Here is a 22,778-nt window from a genome sequence, read left to right as displayed (position 1 = left end):
TTTGACTTTCTTTAGTCTTCTGCCAAAATATCTTCACAAGCTACATCGCCTGATTTCTTTTTCCAACCTTGTGATTGACATGTCATCAATGTTAGCTTGAACACTTCACACAATAAACAAGCCCTCAAACGCAGCATTCACACATTCTTGGTTGTTGTTTAGGTTTGGACAGAGGCCAAGTAGAAACAGCTAGATATTTTTTAAAGACAAAATTGTCCTGCGTAGTAACATAGATTTTATCTGGCAAGGCAAATGAAGGCAAAATTTAAAAGACTATTCATATACTTCAGGTGGTCTCCTGTTGTTTTTATTTTCTTAAAACTTCCTGCATGTTGGATGCATACATGAGCATACAGAAATGTTAAGAATATTTATGCTTTTGCACATTATTAGAAGCTAGTCTAAAACTCATTGCTATACACAGGAGTGAAGCCTGCAAACTGACTCACTTAATACAATTTAAAGAACAACACTTTCATGAATTCCATGTCCCAACATTTTTTATATTCTTAAAAAAAATAACAATGCAAGACTGCATCTGATGTGTAAAAAATGATATACAATAAAAAAAGTAAAACACCACAAACCCCTCATCAATCGACAGTGAATAATTAACTACGTGGATAGTATGTGAAGAAACATGAATCAATAATTTTTCTACAAACATTAATTCTTACCATGAGTGAGATAATATAAAACAGACCGGAGAAGAGGCGATATTTAGTATTGTCAATACACACACCGGGGAGGAACAATCTGTACATCTTCATGTCAGCATCACATTTCAGTCTTTGGGCTGGACTTTACAAAACCCCTCAACAGCATAATGGCTGAAAATTGAAATATAATAGAAAAAACAATACGGGGCACAAATGTACCTTCAACTCCATTTTCACATGTAGCTATGTCAAATATTATCAAGATTCTGAAGGGTTGTACCATTTACCAAAATATTTAAAACAACAGGGTGACTCAGTGTGAAAAGCCCTGGTTCCTCACAACTTTATGGTTAATTTTTGTGCAAACAAATCCATATGAAAATCTGCTCCTAAGCGACTGATCAGATCAGCTTGAGCAGGCAAGTGTCAGAGTGGTCCAAAGGCTCAGTGGCCTAATGGCTCCCTGGAAGACCAGTGTAGGTGTGGAGAGGGATAGAATGGAGGAAAGCATGCCTAAGACTGGGTCAGGAGGGGGTACAAGTGAGATGAGGGGATGTGACAGATGGGTTGACGGGGGCGAAGAGTCTCAGCCAGAGTGTAGTTCACAGTAGTTCACAGATTGATCTACACAGGAGTAGAGGTTATGATGCAGCGAGGATGCTACGAGACTCGGATCATCTGAGCCACCGTATCATCTGCTGCTGCCTGGGCGACCTCCTGCTGTTGCTGAGTGAAAGAGAAGCAAAAAAAGATCCAGTGAGGAGGACATAAGTTTCATTCCAACAACAGCTACAGTATCTCCCATTCCAGTGACGCTTTTTCTCACAAAATATCAACAAGAAGATTTAGTTTAAATTATTTGCTGAGAGAATGACACTTGTCCATGCTTGAGGATCTGTAGTTTGATTGCTACAGGTAACATCCCCCCCAAACATGGACTACAGTTAAATCACGTGCAGCTTCTTACCTGTGCCAGCGCCAGAGCCATTTCCTCCTTCTCCTTAGGTGAAAAGAAACGTCCTCCATCTCCTCGCTTACGCTGCATGGCGTGACGGTGGCGAGACTCGTGTAGGTATTTCTGGGATTGAGAAAATACGGTCAACTGGGCATAAACATAACATCAATGGTGCCAACACTGGTTGTAAAAAATATAAGGCTTGTTCAAGTTTGCTGAGTAGTTGAAAGTAGATACCCCAAAATCCTGTTTCAAAATGATTTCCATTCAAAATTCAACCACTGCCCACGGTGTCTTACCCTCCTCTCTTTTGGGATCTTGCCCTCGGCTTCCAGCTTGGCTCGGGCCTGTCTTCGTTTCAAGATTCGGTGGTACTGCTTGGCATTGACATACAGAGGCTCCTCCTCCAGCATCTCAGCCCCTGGTAGGGGGATACGCTGCATCGTGGACACTCCACCACCACCTGGCACCATCTGAAGGACAGGGAGACGCATATAGACACAGAGCGCTTAGGAGACCTAGCTGGGAAATAAAGTGTAAACAACTGTATATTCTGACACGGATGAGTAGGTATTGTGTATGCGGTTGAAAACGTCACAGCGATGAGAATGGATTTTCCCCGTATTGATATAGTGTAGAATTCATTTTCAAAGTCACAATTTGCTCCCCAAATGACATCGTCATTAAACCTAAATAGAAAGTTAAGATTTTTGAATGAAGTTTGTGATCGAAGCAATCAAATTCATCCAAAGCCATTAGTATCAAATCAAATCTGCAGACAAATGTATACAAGTTGAATCATCAGTCTGACATGGCAAAAATACATTTCTATACATTTGCAGTTACACACTGAATACAAAAAGAGTGTCTGGTTAGTTTCAGATAAGTATAAAAGTAGCAGTACAGTGCACAAACCATTCGCTACAAATAAGTGGTGCTGGTTGTTAGCAAAATAAGATGAATGTTAAGATTGATATGGTGTTCTTACAATTTCCCTAACCACCACCAAACTGCACACCCTAGTGTGAGATAAAAGATGGTAAAAGGATGCTGTGTACCTCTGCACAAGGTCTTACCATGACCATTCCACCTGCATTGACCATATTTCCGGAGACAGGCAGGGTTACGGTCACAGTGCCTTGTCCGCTGTTGGTGGTGTTGGTGTTTGCACCCCCTGCCTGTACGATCTGGGCACCTGCCAGGCTAGAGGCTGGAATCGTGATCATTCCTATCAACACAGATCGCCATCATCATCCCAATGTTTATTCCAAAATGTATTCCCACAGTGCTGATTTTTTGAAAGACTAAAATGTAAGTGACAAATGGGAGGATATTTTTCATAAAGGGATCATACCCTGCTGCAGGACGGTGCCATCTGCGTTGACGGGCTGGTAGACGATGGTCTGCCCGTCAGCTGTCTGGGCCACCTGCTGGCCCTGCACGCTGATCTGCTGTCCCTGGGGGACCACAAATGAAGAGAGAGGACACTGATGATTCAATGAAAGCGATTCTTAATTTCTCACTCCGAACTCGACAAACAAGATTTGTCCTAATTTAGCACCTGGTTTTGCCCGGCAGTGATGGCTGTCTGTGGTTGTTGGATGATGATCTGCTGGGGCTGACCTTGTTGACCCTGCAGCTGGAGGGTTTGACCACCCTGCAGCTGGATCTGACCAGGCTGCACCAGCTGGATCTGCACACAAGAAAAAGAAAAAGGCACATCAAATCATCTGGCCATTGAACACATGCAACCTTCTGAAAAAGATTTTATTTAAAAAATAAAAAGCGTCTGACATGATGTAAATATACAATAAGGGAACTGGAACTGTACTGGAACTAAAAAAATAAGAATTAGCTGATTCCAGACTTAACAGAATGAAACATTAAATCCATCCTTCAAAACTTCAAATAACATTCAACAATACAACCCGATGATGGAGTAAAGCTCGACTACTGATAGTAACTAAGCCATATGCATCACCTGCTGGAGTCCTTGGGCAGCAGAAACAGGGACCTGCATTATGGTCTGGCCCTGACCGCCCGACATGGCCTGCACCATGATGGGTTGCCCTGACGACGTGATGAGCTGCCCACCGCTCACTTGGACCATCAGAGGCTGTCCCTGGACCTACAGAGATACAACATGAGTTACAAATGCACTGAAAGCATGTTACTTAATACTGAATAGAGCGATGAATTACAGGACTGAATGCAAATGATGTCAGAAACATCAGTAAGAAAACAGCATGGTTAATGGCGTCTGATGAATTTGAATCATTCCTTCTGTTTAGGAGTAAGCAAGCATGAAAGTAAACTTCTGGTCACATAGCACACCTGTACTGCTATGATGTCTCTAAATCAGTACTTTTGTGTTCATTCATTATCCATCTATTGGAATATTGTGGAGGAATCAAGAGGTTGTCTGAAATTCATCTGATGTGAAGTTGTATAAAAATACACAATAGACAATGTGCAACACTGAGCAAACTAGTTGGCATGCAAGTGTGCAACCACACAGACACTGATGACTTATCTGTAGCATCCAGGGGTGAGTCGGTTACTGCAATTGATACCATTTATGACGGCACATGGCAGCAATCCAAAGTGCCAAGGGAAGAGGAGTACAAAATGCCGGAGGGAAGGCACCCCGCGACATTTTGCAATGAGCCAGTAAGAGATTTAGCCAGATGAGTAACAGCATGGCAAGAATTGCTATGGATCCATGTACAACACTCAGTGATGAACCCTATCTGGCTCTTCAGCTTAGCAAGAACACCACCATGGAACCAAGCTGTCCCCTTATCATAGAGAGCACTGCTGGCTTATTAAACATCACCTTATTGACAATCACAAATGCACAAGCAGAAACCCTAGGCTGGAACACGACACACAATGTGCTGAGTCAATGACATGCAATTCAGGCAGCTGTGGGGCATGCTAGGGGAGAGAGGATGACTCCAACAGCACTGGAATGGGTCAGAGGTCACGGCTGTAGCATGCAAACTCATAGGCACCGGTCACTGTCATGACACCGACACAGGGCGGCGGTGACACCACTACCTGGAGTGTCTGCACCTGCTGGCCTGAGGCCGTCGCCACTGGCGCCTCTGTTTGCAGCTGCACAGCGGTCACTGTGCCCTGTGTCTGCAGACAAGGCAGGACAAAATAGTCTCAGGAACATGGAGCCGGATACGGCCTGTTTAATTCTGGATACCTAATACGGGTGACCCTACAGCAGAACCTGTGTCTGCTCTGCAACAAAAACATAACTCAACGGTTAGACAAACATTGTTGTATCCCCAATTGTGCTTTCACCTGTTGTTGAATCTGTCCATTGGAAGTCTGCACAACTATCTGCTCTCCAGTTGTAGTGGTTGCAGTCGTGTACTGCTCCATCGCTCTCTAGTGTCACAGTCCTCCCTTAAGACAAAAGAAATGTTAGCGAGGAGCAAAACATCAACACTATTCCACAGCCGTCCACGGGAAATTAGGACACCTTTGTTGTCTTATTGTTCCTTGGCCACGCTTGCATTTGTCTGCTTAAAATGCTGAATATTAGGTCAGCTGTTAGCGTCCCGATGGATGTTGTTGTGTTTGCACGATATTAGTGCCAACGAGGCTGGTTAGCACTCGTTAGTTAGCAAATATTTTATCTTGGTAAAAGCACAAATATGTAGCTTACTGGTAATCGGCTAGGGTAATTAGCCCAACATGTGCATCGGTAACTCTAGGCGCGCTGTTGCTGAGGATACGATAGCAGTTTATTAGAGAACATCCACTGCTCGCTACTCGTTAGCATGATCAGCTATCCCTTTGTTTGAGAGCAGACTTTCGCTACGCTTGCTAGCAAGGGCTCCTCGGCCAGCAGTGATCATGTTTCCTCACAACAGCCAGCGGAGCTAACATGAGGTTATTTACGGGCTCCCGGCCGGGACGAAGCGGTCGAAATCAAACTGCCATTCGTTTTTTGCATTAACTAAGGTTAGTAATTTGGTTGGTCCATGACAAACCAATCCGTGTTGACAACTACCAATGGATTCAATCGGGTCTCCCTTACCGTGCCTCCGCTGTCCGTTTTCCCTCTGATTGGCTCTAGTACAGCTCGCTAAAGCCCAATCACCAAAGTGAGCGGACAAAATGGCGCAAATGAAACAACGACGCCTGGGAGGAGGCTCGAGGCTGCGTCAAAAAAAGCTGCGTCATGCATGAACGGCAACAACGTCGGTGCAGGTACGCGAAAGACACGGCAGGGGTCGCCATTTACACGTTTTGTATTTCTTAAAAAATAAACGCGCATTCAGATTGATTGAACAAACCAAGAAAATAAATATATATACCATGTATTTGTATAACACTTAAGTCCCTTTAATTATTTTTCTATGTTATGTTTGTTTTCTTACCTTTATTTATTTTATTTATTTATTTTATTTTGCAATTTCGATGTATATGCTACTCGGATTATTTTCTATATAATGTTGCAGAGTTAATGTCTGTTTGTTAAAATCACGACAAGCATGTGTAAAAGTGCTCTGATTCATTTATTGGTACAATTTACACTCAATCGAGACATTAAAATCTACAACCCGTATATGACAATCACACATATACGCTACATTACACCTCCACACCCGTACGTGGCAGTGTCGTTTCGTTGCTCCAAAATTCACGCTGCAGCATGTTTAAGGAAGTACATCCACGAGTTACTCCTAGAGGGTAAATGATAAGGTTTGGAAGAGGATTCTCCTTTAAAAACTGTAAGTCAAAGTTATTAAACATATCAACATTGGTAAATTATAATCTATTTACCTGTTTAAAGTGCGGACTTCGTTTATTTCGCAAATACTGCTGAGTATCACAACATGCAGCTTAAATTTGGTGCCTGTGATTTTGATGGTAGAGTGTCCTTTATTTTCTGTCAGTCTTTTTTTTAATAGTACACTAATTATATTTTCTTTCAATAAGTAGGCGTGCTGAGTGTTTAGGGCATTGATCCTCCAGCATGGCCAGGCCCCTCCAGCTGCTCTCCCTGCTCTCCAGGCTTGGATCTCTGTCAGCAGTGCCCACAGCTTGTGCAAAGAGCTTTCGTTTTGCAAGCAGGGATGCCAGCAAAGCTTGGGTGGCAGGGGACCATGTGCAAAAAGCCTCAAGGCGAGCATCAAGAGACAGCCGTGACTGGGCAGAGGACGAGCTTAAAATGGAGGGTGAGGAGGACGAGGAGGAAGTAGAGGACAAGCTCCAGGCTTTGTTTGAGTAAGAAGAAGCAGCAGCTGTAATTACACAATGTAAACAATATCTCTGAACAAGATGAGCTGTTTCATGTGAATGTAATCATATCATGTTTTCCAGTGAGGGGAAAAAGAAGCAGAAGACACTGAAATATCATATACTGAAGAGGAAGATGACTCCTCCAGGAGCTCCACATAGGAAGTTAACCTGGGATGCTATTGAACAGATCAAGTGAGGAGATCTGCTTTGCAGGAGTGAAACATTTCTGCGTTAACTGTTCCCTCTATCAATATGTGATTGTTTGAATGAGCGATAAGTGCTACGGCTTCACCATTAATGGATATGAAATAATTCCAGGTATCTGAAGCAAGAGCAGCCAGAGGAGTGGACAGTAGAGCGTCTGGCTGAGGGCTTCTCTGTCAGCCCTGATGTCATCCTGAGAGTGTTGAAGAGTAAATTCACCCCGGCTCCACAAAGAAAAGCCCAGCAGGATGCTAAAGTAATGACTGAACTGGGACAGCAGGCTCTGCCTTCAGGTGCAGGGCCAGGGAAGGACAGACTGAGGCTGACTGGGAGCTCAACACAAGCCATGCTGCCCGCTGGGAGTAAAGACAGTGCAGAGGTCGCTGTGGCTGGACAGACTCTGATGCTCAAAGGCAAAGACTCAGGAGCTTTGGTCAGTAGCCGGGGCCGCGTTCCCATGCTGCCCTCTCACTTACCTGCTGATACAAACAAACACATCTCAGTGGCAATGACGGCAACAGCAGAGGGCAACAGCAGCAGCAGCCCCAGTGCTCCAGAGGAGGAGGAAGAGGAGGAGAGCTGGGATGGACAAGTGTTTACAGAGGAGGAACTGGAGGAGTTTTTGGTCACGCCAAAGCCGTCTCCTGCAGTGCAAGTTGGGAATGATTTCTTTGATACAGAGGGAAACTTTTTGTATAGAATCTGAGGACATGTCATGTTGACCAGGAGCAGGAGCCTGTGTGAGGAGGACGATACTCTGATCACCGTCTGTTTGCTCTACTGGCATCAAATGAAAGATGTTGCATTCAGTTTTGTTTGTCTAGACTTATGAATGTACTTTTGGTGCCATTTGTTAAATCATGTCTGTATTCATACTTGTATTTCGAAACTTCAGGAATTACATTTAGAACGGATGGAGATGTAAGGAGATGCAACTTGGATTTAAAATGTTAATGCAATTTCATAAAGTAGAAACAAATCATGGAATAGAAATCCATACTTTGGTCTTTTCTTCTCCATATATTCTACCTAAATGTGTTTTCTCATTTTTAGAGTCAAATATCCAACAAACGGAATGCATGTGAGCAAATAAGCACTTCATAAACAATGGGATTTTCCCAGACTCACAGGATCTACTAAGTAAACAAACCGCCAGTTTTGTGCTGCTTAATCCGCCGAGCCCAGAGTCACAAACAAGTCTGACAAATAAAGGAACATTAATTTATTGGTAAACCCAAAGCAAACTGCCTCAAATATACAGAAGAGAGAAATGATGCAGATACAAAGATGTGACATTGGATATTTACAGAACCATCAAAATGACTTCTGACTTTTTTTTGAAATTTTTTTACAGCACTTCAAACTGTAAGAAAAACGTGTTACCGCCACTAAAATGCAACAAACCTTCATTAAATAAGAATTGATCAAGTGTCTCCCCTGTCAGTGTATAGCAGCTACATAACCCTGTATTCACTCTTTTAAGCGTTTTGAAGCTTATCCTCGCAGCAGTTTCTTAATGAAGTCCTGCCAATTTAAAAAGCATTATTGTAAAAATCAACATGCAGTCGAGATCAATGGGAGCTTGGATGAAACACACAGATTTCCTTTAATTGTGCAACAGGTGCAACTTCAGCTTATCTGACAAAAAAACAGGTAAAGCGTTAGTTGATATAAATAATGCTCACATCGTATCCTCACACAGGCACTTTGTAATAACCACGACTATCAACTAAGCACATTTACTGCACTCTGAACTTTCTTGTCACAAATAAATTAAACTAATACCAAAGCGATGTATTTAACACAAGACAAAGACACAATGAGAGGCCGGGGAATGTTTGCGAGGAGGGAAAACAAACCTCCCCTGTAAGACTTGATACGAGGCAGACGAGATGAATCTGCTGTCAAAACAAACTGGCAGCGTATTTAATATTAACAGGGCGACTATTTGTCAAAGACGTCACATTTAGAAGCTTACATAACCGTTATTTTTAGAAGAATTTGTCTCATCTCGTACTCGTCGAATCCTCGCCCCCAACCAAAACAAGTCTCATTGTGTTATCAACTTATACAAAGTGTAACTCTTCTAACATGCCAGCATTGATTCCATTGCTTTTGTCGTTGCCCCTGGTGTGTCTGTTGTAAAAATGACACCGCAGAAATCTGTTGTAGAAAAATATTCCGGATATTTGCTATCAAACTATTCATTTGTTGTCTTTGTGGAAACTCTTTGAGCCACGTGTCATTTTGCCTATTTGTTAAATACCATCCGCTGAAAAGTTCACTATTAGTACAAAAGCTGCTCAAATAATTAAAAACGCGACAAAATGAGTTGACGCCAACGATTACTGCTTTTCTGACATTAATCATTAGAGAGAGATCACATTTAGGTAAAATGTTAAAACTACCAACTCTGAGCATTATTAAAAATGAACTTGTGCTTCAGTTTCGCCACAAAATACAATTTACAAACAGACACACCTCTACATCCTTCATATTGATTAGCAGTAACCGCAGGTAAGCTCTGCATTCACCAAGTGGAGTGATCGTACGTTTGCCAAGAAAAAGATTAAACATGCACGGAACACATACTGTATCTAAACAAGTTATTGCTATCAAACGTGATACAAATGGTCGTTTCCACTTGCTTCTTATTACTTTGAGACCGCAGATTTCAAACCTGTGCTGCGGAATAAAAAGGGTGAGCACGTTTTCAACCCAGTTACAGTCTTAAGTGTGGACTTTCAATCAGAGAGGAGGAAGAGGATCAAAACCTTCAACTCCTCTTAAACCAATACTTTGCTAAAGGAGGGATTAAGACTCCAGAGTGGTTTGGTTGAGTTAATAACCGAGCCACAGCAACCGACAGCAAACTTATTTACACGTACCCAATCAATATCACATCAAAAAATGGCAAAGAATAACAAGTTTATGTACACGAGTGCGTGAACCAAAGAACACTTGGTCTCGACAGCAGTGAGTTGTTATTCCCAAGAGCGCCCCAGGAGATGAGAAAGGAAGAACCCGTAATGCAGTGAGGGTGTGTTAATATTACTCTGCTTCAAAACACAAATCCATCACGGCTTCTATCAGCAGTTAAAAGGACTCAATCAGTCCTGAAATCCCTAAAAACAAAATTAACCCGGAAATTCAAACTTAAACATCAACAGAATCAACTACTGAAGCACTGCGAGACCTCCTTCTCCTCTGTTCTCCTCCACCACGGCGTTTGGTCCCCAGTGGGAGCCTCTGTACATTCATTAAGGTACCTCAGCGATGACAGCGGAGTGACGCAGACTCGCAGGAGTCGTCTGCTGGCGGAGGTCAAAGTTCACGCTAGAAGGTGAAAGGAAGAGAGTAGCTGGAGACAAAAGAGCCGACGGCCACAGCAGCCAGTCGCCGGTGGGACTGGGAAACCTGTTGCTAGGCTGGAGGGCAGGGTTGAGCCTGCTACTCCAGCAGGTCCTGTATACAGAGAGGGAGAGATAGAGAAAACACACAACTGAACAACTGAAGCAAGAGCAAACCCAGGAGAGCAAACAGAGAGAGAGAGAACAGGTTCACTGGCTCACTCCTGAGGTGATGATTCCTTTGTTCCAACATTTAGTCAGTAATGAGCCTGCCAAATGTATAATTACATAGTCACTGCCCCTTTCAGTTTCTCTTTTTAACTCCATCAGTTCACTGTACCTCATCTGAATCGTCATGGAAGTCCCTCTTGCCATTTTGAGTGTGGTTGACCTCCAGTGGTTCGTCCACACCTTCAACAGCGTTGTCCTCCACGTGCTGCTGCAGCACCGAGTACCTGTGGACCAAGAACCTGCAGGACACGTTCAAAACACTGTCAATCCCAACGCAACAAAAACAATAATCACGTAGTGCATTTCATTTGCACAAGGTTTGATTCTGAGCCTAACATAGAAAGCTCCAACTGAGAGTAGTTTTGGTATGTGATGCCATCATCTGAAGCAAACTGGATTTCACCTAAAGTCTTCTTTGTGTTTGGGGAAGAGGTGGAACGAGGCCAAGGAGGAAATAATCTTTGCAAGTTGGCCTAGTTTGTGTGCCTGGTACCTCTGGAAATTGCTTTCTCAAATGAAAGCCGTCGATGTGTGGAACTACTCAGGATTTACATGACCTCCACAAAAAAGTACACATTTTGCTTGGTACAAATGGCTTAGAATAAATCAATCAACCCTCAAACATTACCACTAGCCTTCTTGTGCAGATATGTTTAAGCTGTGACCTCAGACACGATGGAAGAGTTCCACTGACCTGCCGCCACAGACATACTTCTTGATGAAGAGGACGCCTGCTGCAATGCTCAGCAGCATGACGATGATGACCGTCACCACGATTGGCACAGACTTGGAGGTATGAGTGTCCACCTGGAAAACAACAAGAATGAACAGACGACAATAAATACAACTCCATGTGCACCAAAAAAGAGGTTCCAGCCGTCTCAGCAGGTACTGACCAGCAGCTCGGGGCCCAGCAGGTCGCTGACACACCTCTTGCTGAGGTCGATCTCTTTGCGCTCCGGCATGTTGCCACCCTCACATTTATCTCCAGGGATTTTCCTGTAGCTGTAGACCAAGAGAACATTGTGTTTTTTGTTTAATGTTGGGGAGGTTTGCGCCTGATATCAACAGATAAATCTTCCAAAACAGATTTAGCCTTCAATCCCTTAAGAGATCAACCAGAGACGCCACCAGTGGCAGTCTTAGGATGGAAACACCAAAAACTACAAATGTGTTTGCACGTCTGAACATTCACCTATCCTCATCCCTATCGCTATTCTACTTCTTCTGACTTCTCACTGTATGAGCATTACTTCCTCTTTCAGTCACAACAGTACACAACTCTCCATCGCTGCTGTAAACTGTGGTAGTGATGATGTCCTGCAGGTTGGTGCCATGGTTGCTACTGAAAGCATCTGTTTTACTGGTCCATTGTGAATCGGATAAACACATTCACTCCCACACCTTAACAGCTGATGTCTTGTGGCACACGTTGCCTGTGAAACAAACAAACAAACCACTGAGCGCTGACTCAGAGAGCCTTTTACAGGACGGAGCTGGATCCTTACCCGCTGGTCTGCAGCAGCTCCTCCTTGCCGTGCAGACAGAACTCCAGCACTTTTCCTTTCAGGTCCGGCTGCTCCACGCATTCTGAGCTGTTCTCCTTTCGGTAGTATCCAAAATCACTGCAAAGAGTCAGAGGAAGCCAGGACGGGATGCTAAGAAATGTGGAAACTACAAGATACATTAAAGGCAAACCAGCCAATTGTATGGAACCAAAATCTTAAAGTCTCTTTAATCATATCTGGATGTAGCCACATTGTATTGTACCTAAGTTGATTGTAGATTGTAGACGATTTTACTTAAAACAGCAATTTCATCCAATCAGCGGTGCTTTGGCTAACTGCAGGATATTTGCGGATCCTCTAAAGAGCTCTTCACATGACCAGCAGAGAAGTCCACTAGGGTTTAAAAGCTAAATTGTTCTGCTATTTTTGGTGAAGTTGATGGATTTGACATCGAGTGCGTGCAGGCTTCAATCTTACCACAGGAAGTCGTCAAAGGTACACTGGCAGGGGGTCGGTTGGGTGTTGACCCTGTAGTTTCGTCCGTTCCAGCAAACCGAGTCCTTCCTCAGACGCAGGAATTTCTCTTTGTAGCCCAGAATGCAGCCATCCTTGGGGTCGCTCATGTCATTAGAGTGGGCCAGCCACTGCACATAGTCGTTGTCATCACCTAAGGAAATGCATGTATTCAACTTTATTTGCAAATGTAAAAACAGTGATATTCCGGTTAACAGATTAACATTGCGATCAGATTCTTGTAGGCAACAATCGGATCACTCACAGTCTCGGGTGAGGAGCTCTCTGAAGTCAATCGTGACGGAGACCCAGTTCTGGTTGAGGAAGGCGTCTCTGTATCCCCAGATGCTGAGGTTCATGGAACGGGCGCCCGGCTCAGACGCCAAGCCCGTGAAGAACATGGGCTCTTCAGTGAAGTTGTACACACCCCAACACTGTCCTTCATCAGTGGAAAACCTGACGAGTGAAAAAAGAAATGTATCATCAACTTGGAGCAGGATACCAAGCATAACTCAGTGATCTTTGGATCTTTGGGTTAAAAGTGAAAGTAAAGGCTGCATGAAAATAACACACACCCTCCAACCAATCAAAATCAAAAGTGTGACATTTTGTGTTCAAGTTCCTCCACAAACTGTCCTGTTTTGTTCTGTTCACCGTCACTCACTTGATCTGGTTGATAGCTTCATTCTTGTTGTGCTCCACAGCCACCAGCAGGCCTCCGGAGTCCAGGATAGCATAGTGATGGGGTCCGCTGAGCGCCTTCATCCACGTGTAACCCCCATCGTCAGAGACGTACACGTCAGGTTTCATCACCGAAATGGCATCACCAACACTTCCTGATGGGACGGATGAAGAAATATGAATCCTCCGTATTAACCGCAGACAAAACTGATATTTGTACGATACTGTATGAAGGTGTGAAGTGAGTTACCATGAGCCAAGATGAGACCTACGGCGTTGGGTTCACTCAGCGGCAGCATAGGGATGTTGAGCATCATGGAGATGCTGTAGGCTGCGTGGATGTGGAGGCTGCACTGTAGACACAAACACAACCAGCATAAGGGGACCAACACGTAACGCTGTGTTTTGGAGAATACTAGTCCTATACAAAGTTTCTGTCATGACAAGTTTCCATCCTCATTCCAAACACATCTCGTCTCTTCACCTTCTCTGGGTCTTTGGCTGTAGCGTCACACTTGGTGTTGGCAGGCTGTCGCAACGGACGCCACTCCCCTCCCTGGTCAAAGGACACCATGGACTGCACAGAGTTATCTGGAACAGGAAACACAAAGGCTCACATTCACACTCCGGCTCAGGTGTTCGGCTGAGGCTCTAATCGAGGAGCAGGAGCAGTGCAAACAATTAAAACTCAGTGACCTGAGAATCACAGGAAGCTACATTTAAGAAGACAAAGTTCAGGCCTTTTCTGCACTGACAATAATCCTGGGACTACAGAATGATTCTCTAGAGGAGAATGTAATAGTTCAAAATGAAAGAAAACAAATGTAAGGAGACGACACAGTGAGAGGAAATGTGTGAACACGTGATGGAGTTCACTTGTAGCTGGTGAAGTGACAGCCAACTCCTTCAGACGGACAACAAATCTGACACGGAGAAACTAATGAAATATTTATCTAACACCCCTCCTCCATTACAACATGGAAAACTCGAACGAGTGTGGTTGTTTGTGTGCGTGTGTCTGTGTGAGTTGCTGGAGGAATTTGCAGTTTGCCACATGTCGCTATGTGCTCCTATGCCAAAGCCCATGGTAATGGAGCTACAGTACCTGCAGCCAGGACGCTGGTTATGAACACTCCCCGCAGGGATGTGACGTTGGTGAAGTCGGTATCGCCCCCTGTGGTGGTATAAAGGTGGCGCTCCAACGACTTGGAGAACACCGTGCCTCGGTCGTCTGATACGTAAAGGGTACCGAATCCTGTATCTATGGACATCAACATAAGATATAAATCACGCTGGTTTCCACGTGCATAAAAGACAGACAGACATGATTCTTCTCCACTCTTAAATGTTATTATTGTTACTTAAAATCGTGAATTTTCTGTCTGACCTCCTGGCTCATCGACGTGCATGAAGACCATCTCATCATTTGCTGCCAGGATGGAGTAGAACTGTTCGTGACCAACAGGGGGCAGCTGGGCCATGTTCCATACCTCCCCCATGTCCCCTGACACATGGATCATCCTCATAGTGCCCTGCAGAGGGGGGGAGAGAACGAGAGAGAAAGAAACAGTGAGCAAGGAGAGGATAAGGTCATGTTTGAAGTTTCACGACCTTCATCCAAATGTGCCAGAGCAAATTTCCATACATATACATATCCAAGAGGACTTAGGAGGCAAACACACACTGTTTGTCCTGAGCGCTGTGCTGAGTGTAACAGGTACACATGAGGGTCATCACGACCATTCACTCATACATACAAACTTTGATCAAATGTGATCCATACTGCGGGACAAACAATATGCTGCTATCATGATAGTGATTTTCTTAAACTGTTTCACCATCAGTCACTATAATATGGATGACATATTGTGCTACTTCCCTCATTTATTCACATTTGTTTCAATAAACCGCTATTTAAAGATATTCCCCACATGATCCACTCTCATGAAAAGCATACACTGTGTTTCAAACAAGCCAACAGAAGCTTTTTCTTTCACGCCGGTCTAAACAATCAATATTTTGTCTCCGAACACCTGATCGTGTTTCTACATCTGCCGGTGGTTTGCACTCATACTGACCTTGCCTGTCATAACAGAGGCGAAGAGGAAGCGTTCTTCCACAACAAAGGAGAAGATCTTACTGGCCACGGTTTGGATGGTTTTTCCATAGTCTGATGTCCTTCTCAACGCCAGCATTCCCCGGTCAACTGCAACACAAATAATGGATAAATGTAAAGATAAATACTTTAAACGGTCATTTGTATTGGATGTTTTGCTTGATGAGGGGTTCGGGGGGGGGAGGGCGCTTACTACAGGATCCATTCAGGTTGGTGGAAAAGAAGAGAGTGTTTTCCTTTGCCCTGAAATCAGAGAGGAAATAGCCGAGACGTCAGGATGGAGAGAGAGAGAACACACACACACACACACACACACACACACACACACACACACACACACACACACACACACACACACACACACACACACACACACACACACACACACACACACACACACACACACACACACACACACACACACACACACACACACACACACACACACACACACACACACACACACACACGCGCGCGATTGCTGTATTATAAGAGTGGAGCTGAATCATGTTTGTAAGTAAAAAAAAAAAATAGGTTGGAGGTGTTTCTGCTTCATGACATCTCTTCACACTGCCACCTACAGACAAATGTTCTAGAAAGCCGCCGAGGCTTTGCTTTGATATTCACCCCCCTTTGTTTGGATCACAGCATTCATCCCTGCCCTTGACAAATATGTACTTTAGTGTTTTCACTTGAGCAAACTCCTGCTCTGGTCAAATATTGGCACATTTTCCTGCATATTTGGGGGATGATAAGGTAATGTTGTCTTCGCCCTTAACTGCTTAACAGCTAAACAAGAATTTAGAGTAACGCCATTCCAGGATGCATACGAGGAAACGCCTCCAAAACAAGAATAGCACAGCTAAGGGCTTGGTCACAAAATGTCACCAATGGCAAGACTGTTTATCTGATATCAGGCCAATCATCAAGCTAAACTAATCAGCAACTCAAGCACAACTCTAAAAAAAAGTCAAAACATGGCTAAAGATTATTTTTGTTAATAATCTCCTATCGTTTTGTGTAAAGAGAAGAAAATATTCCCAGACATCCAACAAACGTGATAAACATGCTTGCAGGAGGAATTTATATGACTAACAGATCCAGCAAAGCTCTCTCCTTCTATCTGGGAGGGAGAGCGACTGAGACTCATGGATTCCATGGACGTTTGAGAATGTTGGATGATATTTCTGCTCGGCATCTCTTACCATTTCACAAGACACACCATGTTGTGAATCTTTTTCCAGTTGGAGCCAAAATCCTCAGACAGCCACAGTTCATTCTGAAGGTGGAAAAACATGACAAGCCAACATAACTTAGAGGAGGAAGTTGCATTTTAACCATAATGGCACCTTTTGTTTTATCAGAGGTTCCTGTAAACAACATGACCATGTGAATGAATGCACCTTGTGTAAACATGACACAAATGATTAACCAGAAACAGCTCGCCGCTTAAAGGAAGTTAGATAGAGGCGTCTGCTCTGAGGGTTAACAACAGGATGTAACAAAGGTTGCTCGCCCTTTTAGATTGTGTCAGTTTAGTACTGCTACTCATCTAAAATACACACAAGTGGACTGTAAAGTTTAGCCTACACTTCCCAGAGCAGAGGATACAAAAAGGTTATTTTCAAAAGCATAACCTCACCGACACTTCACCACCACTATAGCTGACTTACATTGTTGCTAATGACCACCAGCACGTTGCCATTATGAGGGTTGTATGTGATCTGCATCAGAGGGATGAAGGGCAGGTCCCGGGGGGTGAAACTCAGTCCAAAGTCCCCAGAGACAAAGATCCGAGAGCCACGACTTCCAGACACTTCACCTGTCAGGATCACCTGCAAGACAGAGTGCAAAATTCACACGGATGAACGATGAAAACAGTTAAGAGCAAACACGTGCAGTTAGTTGTGTATGCATCATTATAAGAAGGTACGTTTGATGAATTTTCAACAAAACATCTGATCTGAGGATGTCTCACCTTCCCAGAGTTGTCAGGGCTGATGGCAATGCCAAACTCTGATCTGATGAAGGTATTGTTGATAAGGTTGGTCACATCCTCAAACGTCTTCCCATAGTTTTCACTGGAAGACAGCAGGGTGAAGCCAAATTGAATGCAAATCAATACAAAAGAGACACCAAAAAAATGTTTACATGCGTTCTTATTTTCTGATTACACAACGTACCTGCGATAGAGCCTGGACTGCGCGAGTCTTATCATGAAGAAGGGCACTTGAAATGTCGTCAAAGCCAGGATGACCTGCCAAGAAAGGTTTATTTATTACCATGCATGAGATCCTGGTGAGAGCAAATGCAAAGTTTAATTTTCATAAAGAATAGAATGATAAAACTACTATCAATATAACTCATTATGTACTATAATCTAAAGGACAAAGATGTTAAACACTCACCCCGGAGCTATCTCCGACCCAGGCCAGCGACACCGAGCCACTCAGGTCATTGAACACATGCTGAGGAAAACGGGATGACAACATGTCACTCACAGTCACATTTGAAGAGGATACAGTATCAGCATTTACATGACTTTGAAGGGTTCTATCAGCTACCGACCTGGATGAGCATGGTACTTGAAGCACCACTCATCAGAGCAGACAAGAGCCCTGTAAGTGCTAGACTTCAGGCCACATGGTCTCAGCACAGGCACCGGCACTCAAGTCTGACCCCAGTTTGACACCAATTCCATTTATCATCCAGTGACACAGAACATCTAGTCTGAGCAACAATTACGCCCGTATTATGCATCATAAATACTTCTGCATTCACTGCCTGACCCAGATCTGCTGTCTAATACATATATAACACTCCAACCCCATAAACAGACCCTTGATTCTTTAAGTATGTGGATATTTACAAATTGTATAAACATGGGCCACTTTATGCAGCTCATGATGTAAACAGCTCTTTGCAGCTGAAACCTTTAGGGGAAATGATGACGGCGAGGCTTTAGGAATTCTGTCCTCTGCTTTAGATCACAGAAGAGCAAGTATTCAAAGGCTGCAATGCAAAGTCATATCACATGGCAACGAGGAGCTAAGCAAATAAGCTCGACACACCTCTCCTAATGTCTTCCTCCCTATTGCTTTCACTTTTGTTACTTGAAGAGAACTGCGTAGTTGCTGTTGGTAAAATGTGATTAGATCTAGAAAAGAACATCTGCGATCCCAAATTAAGCCACTCTGCTCTCCTCTCATGCATTTCAACGTAAGCTCATTAAGGACAAAGTAGTTTCGGTGTAAACAAACAGATTCTGTAATGGTTTCGGCCCTTTCAGCAACAAACGAACAAGTGCAGCTTTTAATTAGAAAATAACTACCACACAGCTAGTCACAAGGATTCACCATCGCCAAGACCTTATCAGCATTCACACAGGAAACAAAACCGTTTTCTCTCAGCGATGCAGAAAAGGACTAGAAGAGAAGACAGAAATGTAGGTCATAGCCATTAGTAGAACATTTGGGTTGTAACCTGGTCTGGTAGGGCTTCAGGGATCCTCTGTATGACTTAACAAGGGGGGGGGGGGGAACTCTTTTCTTATTTCTCAGCGCCACAAAATAAAGAGACATCAATGACTGAGCAGAAATGGCCCCAGAACAACAAGATGTACCTCTAATGTAGGCAAACGGACAGAAGCACAATAATGTACCTCATATCATTTGTAATGGTGAGGTTTTGTTATCTTTGAAGTCTGATCTGTTGTGAGCATTTCCTTTTCCAGACAATTCCTCCAAACAGGCCGACTATGACATCATCACAACCGGTTCCACCCTGAGGCCTTTTGTTATTTTCCAGAACAGGTGAGAGTCTAAGCCGGGCAGATCACGTGAATATAGCTGGCACTGAATGAGCCCAGGGTTGATTAAAATAAAATATTAGCCTTCATAGAAGTATCTAATGCAGGAGGGGGTATTGTTTGGTAAGTTTAACCCCATATTCCAACATGACACACTTCAGTCTGACTCGTGTTTGAGAAGAAGCGAAACTGTGAGAGGGCAAATGTGAAACTATTTCAAAAGGTACATAACAACTGCGCATTAGCCTAGTTTGTCCTATGTCCACACAGACAAATGCAAAACCTGTCACTTGTCAGATAAAATCCTCATCATTAAATAGCTTTCACCAAAACTATTACACCCCTTTGCTCATTTCTCTGTGTGCCAGGCTCAGTACTTGTCAATCAACCCTGGTACAAAGGAACAAAGAAACTTGACGTGTCCTGTCCTCTATTATGGACACAGCGTATCGATTGTACAAACACAGTGGACAGCTGATCGGGCCTCTGTGTACGTGCACCTGCGCAGCCAGCATCTCCCTGGCTGTTTCATTTTAATTGTGAGACGTGCGAAGTGTAATAGGAGCTGAGCTGGTTGGTAACTTACACGGTGGGTGTTGGCGGCTAACTTGGCTTCGTATCCCTGAAGAGCTTTGCATGAGTCGCCCAGCTCGGCGCTCCTCCTGTGGATCTTGTGTGTGTGTGTTGATGCTCCGGACAGCCATGCGGGCAGGGACCTCTTCACGATTTTGGCAGCTTTCTCTTCAGATTTCACATTCCTCACAAAAATCGTGCGACTGTGAGACTCGGATCTCTGTTCAAAATCAAAACCAGCTGTGAGAGTGGAAGCAGATAACAGAACCACACAGTGCAACAATAGTCCCATTATTCCGCGAAAGTCAGCGCAAAAACCACGCAAGCAAACAAATAACAAACAGCTCGAAATGAGTCTTTATCCTAATAATCTTGCTCAGAAATTGAAGGTCGGTCCGGCTCTGCTGCCAATGACATCAACAAAACACTGTAGTCCTGACAGCGACTATTGTGAAGCTGTGGAGGCACAGGACAGGACCAAAGCTGCAGCTGGATCCCAACGCAAGAGCAGGGTACAGCGTCGGATCAAAAATGATTAAAAACACAAATATAGTTATTATCCGGGGTGTTAAACACCAATCATTCGCAGTGTAACTCCTTCGCCAACATGATACACTTTACCGATCACTCAATTTGTGTCTGCGGGTCCCGACGCCTCTACGCGAACACGACTTGCTGTGATTGGTCCGCTGGCTCCTCCTGTGCACTCAATCGCTATTTTGATTGGTTCGATTTTGAAAGGCGGGCCAAAACAAGACTTGCACAATTAGCTGTCAAAGCCAGTGTCAAGGTAGGTTGAGGAGTAAAAATCAGTTGTTCATACGATAGAAATAACGATAAAGAATGACGAAACATCGATAGTAATGGCTGTGAAATTGCTCTTTAATATGGTTTTAAGGAAGTGGACGAGCCACCGTATATGGGTTTAATCAAGGCCGTTCTGTGAGATATAATAATGCAAAATGATATCTGTAAAGATAAGTAAATTAAAGAAAGTTTTAGTTCTATGTGTGCTCATGTTTCAAACCTTTCTCATGTAGTCCCTTTCCATATATTTATATTTACTCCACACAATAATTTCATTTTATATGCAGATAATAATTTGCTACATTTGTATGTTTACAGATGAAAACGACAACAAAACGTTGTGCAAACACGATTCATTGTTTTGAGGTGTTTTATCACCTGCAAAGGGTTGTGACTATATAGTTTTATATGCTGTGATATTTTGTAGTGATACATAGCTTATATCAGCTGCCTCACATGTAATCTGTGCTGCACCTTATTTGAAATTGTAATTTACTTCACACACACAATTCACTGGATCAGGGATTAAACATCTGGATTAAAGTGGTGTGATGATTGAAGGCTCAAACAAGAGATTAGATCCTACACTGAACTGGAGTAATCTCTACATCAGTCTGTTGCTAGAAATGAACATCTTTCCCAAAGTTAATACTGCGTTCTAAATTCATTTGCATCAGTGAACACATGGAAAGTCACATCAGGTATGAGTTCATGCGTGCATCAGTGGTTCCTGACCAAGCCCAAGCTCTCTAAGCAGACAAGGAAACAAAACCAACAAGGAAATAACAACAGAATCAGCGAGGGAATCTAATCTATAGGTTTGTTTTTCTCTCATGTGATCTCTTCTTCCATAAATGAATGAGATTGAATTTTAGCGGTTGAGTGTTAGTGGTAGAGGCAGTTGTACTCTCAAAACGATATTCATTCATTTTGCAGTTTGCGATGAGTCTTATTGAGTTATAAATTAAATTAAATTAGATTTGCACATGTGATGGGACAGGGGGTCCTGATGTCATAGCAAACACATGACTGCTGGTCATGTGTTTCATTAAAAAACACTACTGAACTGATCGGCTTGATGGCATCAAGATACAGAACCAAACCAAGAACCAGAAGAATAAAGTTCTTTGAGGTTTTTCCTTGTATTTTACTGAGGAATAGGCCTTTCCTGTTAACATCATTGAGAATGGAAGGCAAAGCCGCAGTCAGACCAGCAGGTCAAGTCAAATTTGTAGAAGAGGTGGGGCTCTGATGTGATAGTCATGCTGAGTAGTTGTTTGTTCTGAGTATCATGTTCAGCCTGTCTAACAAGTTTGCTAGCCTGCAACAAAAAATGCCCCATCATTCCAGGGCCAAAAATTAAAAAGCTGTTGAACTAGTTTCAATTGTTTGAGATAACCTGGAAACCTTGAACTTGAATCCACATTTCCCGCAACCAAACTACACTTGAGTACATCCCATCAAGAATATAATTTGTGTTTTATCACTTGCTTGTGTATTCATGGCTCCCAGATTTACACCGAAATCCAGGAAACAGTCTGATCTGCAGCATGGCATTCCTCCACAAAAAGACTGTACAATGGAGATGCAACCCCTCCCCCATAGCAATCCAGTCAACTATTAAAAGGTGGGGAACAAAGCCACTCTTATTCCTTCGAGATGCGCTTCGTCAGGGTCAGCACTGTGCCTTCACACACTCCCAAATCTTCATGTCTGCCAGGGTGTGTCTGGGAGAGAAAGGTGAATTGAGGGATGAACCCATGTGTCCCTTCATTTCCCTGCTTCCATAATCCATGAAAATTACATCAACAGCCTGTGTGTGACCATAGCTGACCTGAACCATTTTGGGGTCAGAGATAAGACGTAGAGATTTCCCATCCAGAGTGATCTTTTGTTCACTGTTATGGATGACCACTAATAGAGAAGGTAACTATTGACATCCTCATCTGAGGCACAGATTAAGGAGCTATAAAGAACAAGTTTCTTCAAACATTTCCAGTGTGCCTTGTTTCTCCTCATGTTTAAAGTAGAGCAAACAAATCATTTAATAAGAAGACATATCTGATGGCTGCTGTGTTTCAAATTCAAAGGGCTCTGAACAGGTCTGC

General features: G+C 43.4%; 3 protein-coding genes across 10 annotated transcripts; 1 reads left to right on the top strand and 2 right to left on the bottom strand.

The window, feature by feature from the left end:
* Nucleotides 1-1,029: 1,029 nt before the first annotated feature.
* nfyal (nuclear transcription factor Y, alpha, like) lies at nt 1,030-5,772 on the bottom strand. 7 transcript variants are annotated; one of them, XM_076166933.1, is made up of 10 exons: nt 5,672-5,772; nt 4,930-5,034; nt 4,672-4,758; nt 3,596-3,742; nt 3,176-3,307; nt 2,969-3,071; nt 2,691-2,842; nt 1,914-2,087; nt 1,627-1,737; nt 1,030-1,385 (listed from the first exon to the last, which is right to left on the bottom strand). In XM_076166933.1, exons 2-10 carry the CDS (start codon nt 5,008-5,010, stop codon nt 1,320-1,322), a joined length of 1,053 nt encoding a protein of 350 aa, XP_076023048.1. In that variant the 5' UTR covers nt 5,011-5,034; nt 5,672-5,772; the 3' UTR covers nt 1,030-1,319. The 7 variants fall into 7 exon arrangements, with proteins under 7 accessions (XP_076023048.1, XP_076023042.1, XP_076023045.1 ...); XM_076166927.1 differs by lacking the exon at nt 4,672-4,758 and having other exon boundaries at nt 2,673-2,842; nt 2,969-3,101; XM_076166930.1 differs by lacking the exon at nt 4,672-4,758 and having other exon boundaries at nt 2,969-3,101.
* A 485-nt stretch (nt 5,773-6,257) lies between these two features.
* ngrn (neugrin, neurite outgrowth associated) lies at nt 6,258-8,305 on the top strand. 2 transcript variants are annotated; one of them, XM_076166280.1, is made up of 4 exons: nt 6,258-6,368; nt 6,580-6,864; nt 6,961-7,071; nt 7,198-8,305. In XM_076166280.1, the coding sequence occupies exons 2-4, from the start codon at nt 6,614-6,616 to the stop codon at nt 7,787-7,789; spliced, it is 954 nt and encodes a 317-aa protein (XP_076022395.1). In that variant the 5' UTR covers nt 6,258-6,368; nt 6,580-6,613; the 3' UTR covers nt 7,790-8,305. The 2 variants fall into 2 exon arrangements, with proteins under 2 accessions (XP_076022395.1, XP_076022394.1); XM_076166279.1 differs by having other exon boundaries at nt 6,264-6,368; nt 6,577-6,864.
* Nucleotides 8,291-20,515, bottom strand: LOC143012936 (sortilin-like). The gene is made up of 20 exons (XM_076166278.1): nt 19,877-20,515; nt 17,891-17,950; nt 17,666-17,739; nt 17,461-17,563; nt 17,156-17,317; nt 16,688-16,761; nt 15,676-15,725; nt 15,445-15,572; nt 14,754-14,898; nt 14,472-14,627; nt 13,851-13,957; nt 13,617-13,719; nt 13,350-13,521; nt 12,951-13,141; nt 12,650-12,839; nt 12,173-12,289; nt 11,561-11,669; nt 11,359-11,471; nt 10,774-10,903; nt 8,291-10,548 (listed from the first exon to the last, which is right to left on the bottom strand). Exons 1-20 carry the CDS (start codon nt 20,153-20,155, stop codon nt 10,534-10,536), a joined length of 2,478 nt encoding a protein of 825 aa, XP_076022393.1. The 5' UTR covers nt 20,156-20,515; the 3' UTR covers nt 8,291-10,533.
* Between the last annotated feature and the right edge of the window lie 2,263 nt (nt 20,516-22,778).

Source organism: Genypterus blacodes, unplaced genomic scaffold (assembly GCF_046128005.1).
Source record: "Genypterus blacodes isolate CSIRO-AG114 ecotype Tasmania unplaced genomic scaffold, CSIRO-AGI_Gbla_v1 ptg000156l_1, whole genome shotgun sequence".
Taxonomy (NCBI): domain Eukaryota; kingdom Metazoa; phylum Chordata; class Actinopteri; order Ophidiiformes; family Ophidiidae; genus Genypterus; species Genypterus blacodes.
This window is presented reverse-complemented; position numbering and strand designations above follow the sequence as displayed.

What these genes read in the sequence shown, in the direction of transcription:
- ngrn (XM_076166280.1), top strand. Translation starts at nt 6,614, where the DNA reads ATGGCCAGGCCCCTCCAGCTGCTCTCCCTGCTCTCCAGGCTTGGATCT. An exon ending in AAGCTCCAGGCTTTGTTTGA is followed by an intron (nt 6,865 to 6,960) that starts GTAAGAAGAAGC and finishes CATGTTTTCCAG; the next exon opens with TGAGGGGAAAAAGAAGCAGA. An exon ending in GATGCTATTGAACAGATCAA is followed by an intron (nt 7,072 to 7,197) that starts GTGAGGAGATCT and finishes AAATAATTCCAG; the next exon opens with GTATCTGAAGCAAGAGCAGC.
- nfyal (XM_076166933.1), bottom strand. Translation starts at nt 5,010, where the DNA reads ATGGAGCAGTACACGACTGCAACCACTACAACTGGAGAGCAGATAGTT. An exon ending in TGGCACCGTCCTGCAGCAGG is followed by an intron (nt 2,843 to 2,968) that starts GTATGATCCCTT and finishes CTGTGTTGATAG; the next exon opens with GAATGATCACGATTCCAGCC. An exon ending in ATGCAGGTGGAATGGTCATG is followed by an intron (nt 2,088 to 2,690) that starts GTAAGACCTTGT and finishes CCTGTCCTTCAG; the next exon opens with ATGGTGCCAGGTGGTGGTGG.
- LOC143012936 (XM_076166278.1), bottom strand. Translation starts at nt 20,155, where the DNA reads ATGGGACTATTGTTGCACTGTGTGGTTCTGTTATCTGCTTCCACTCTC. An exon ending in CAGTCCAGGCTCTATCGCAG is followed by an intron (nt 17,564 to 17,665) that starts GTACGTTGTGTA and finishes GCTGTCTTCCAG; the next exon opens with TGAAAACTATGGGAAGACGT. An exon ending in TGGTGGTCATTAGCAACAAT is followed by an intron (nt 16,762 to 17,155) that starts GTAAGTCAGCTA and finishes TTCCACCTTCAG; the next exon opens with AATGAACTGTGGCTGTCTGA.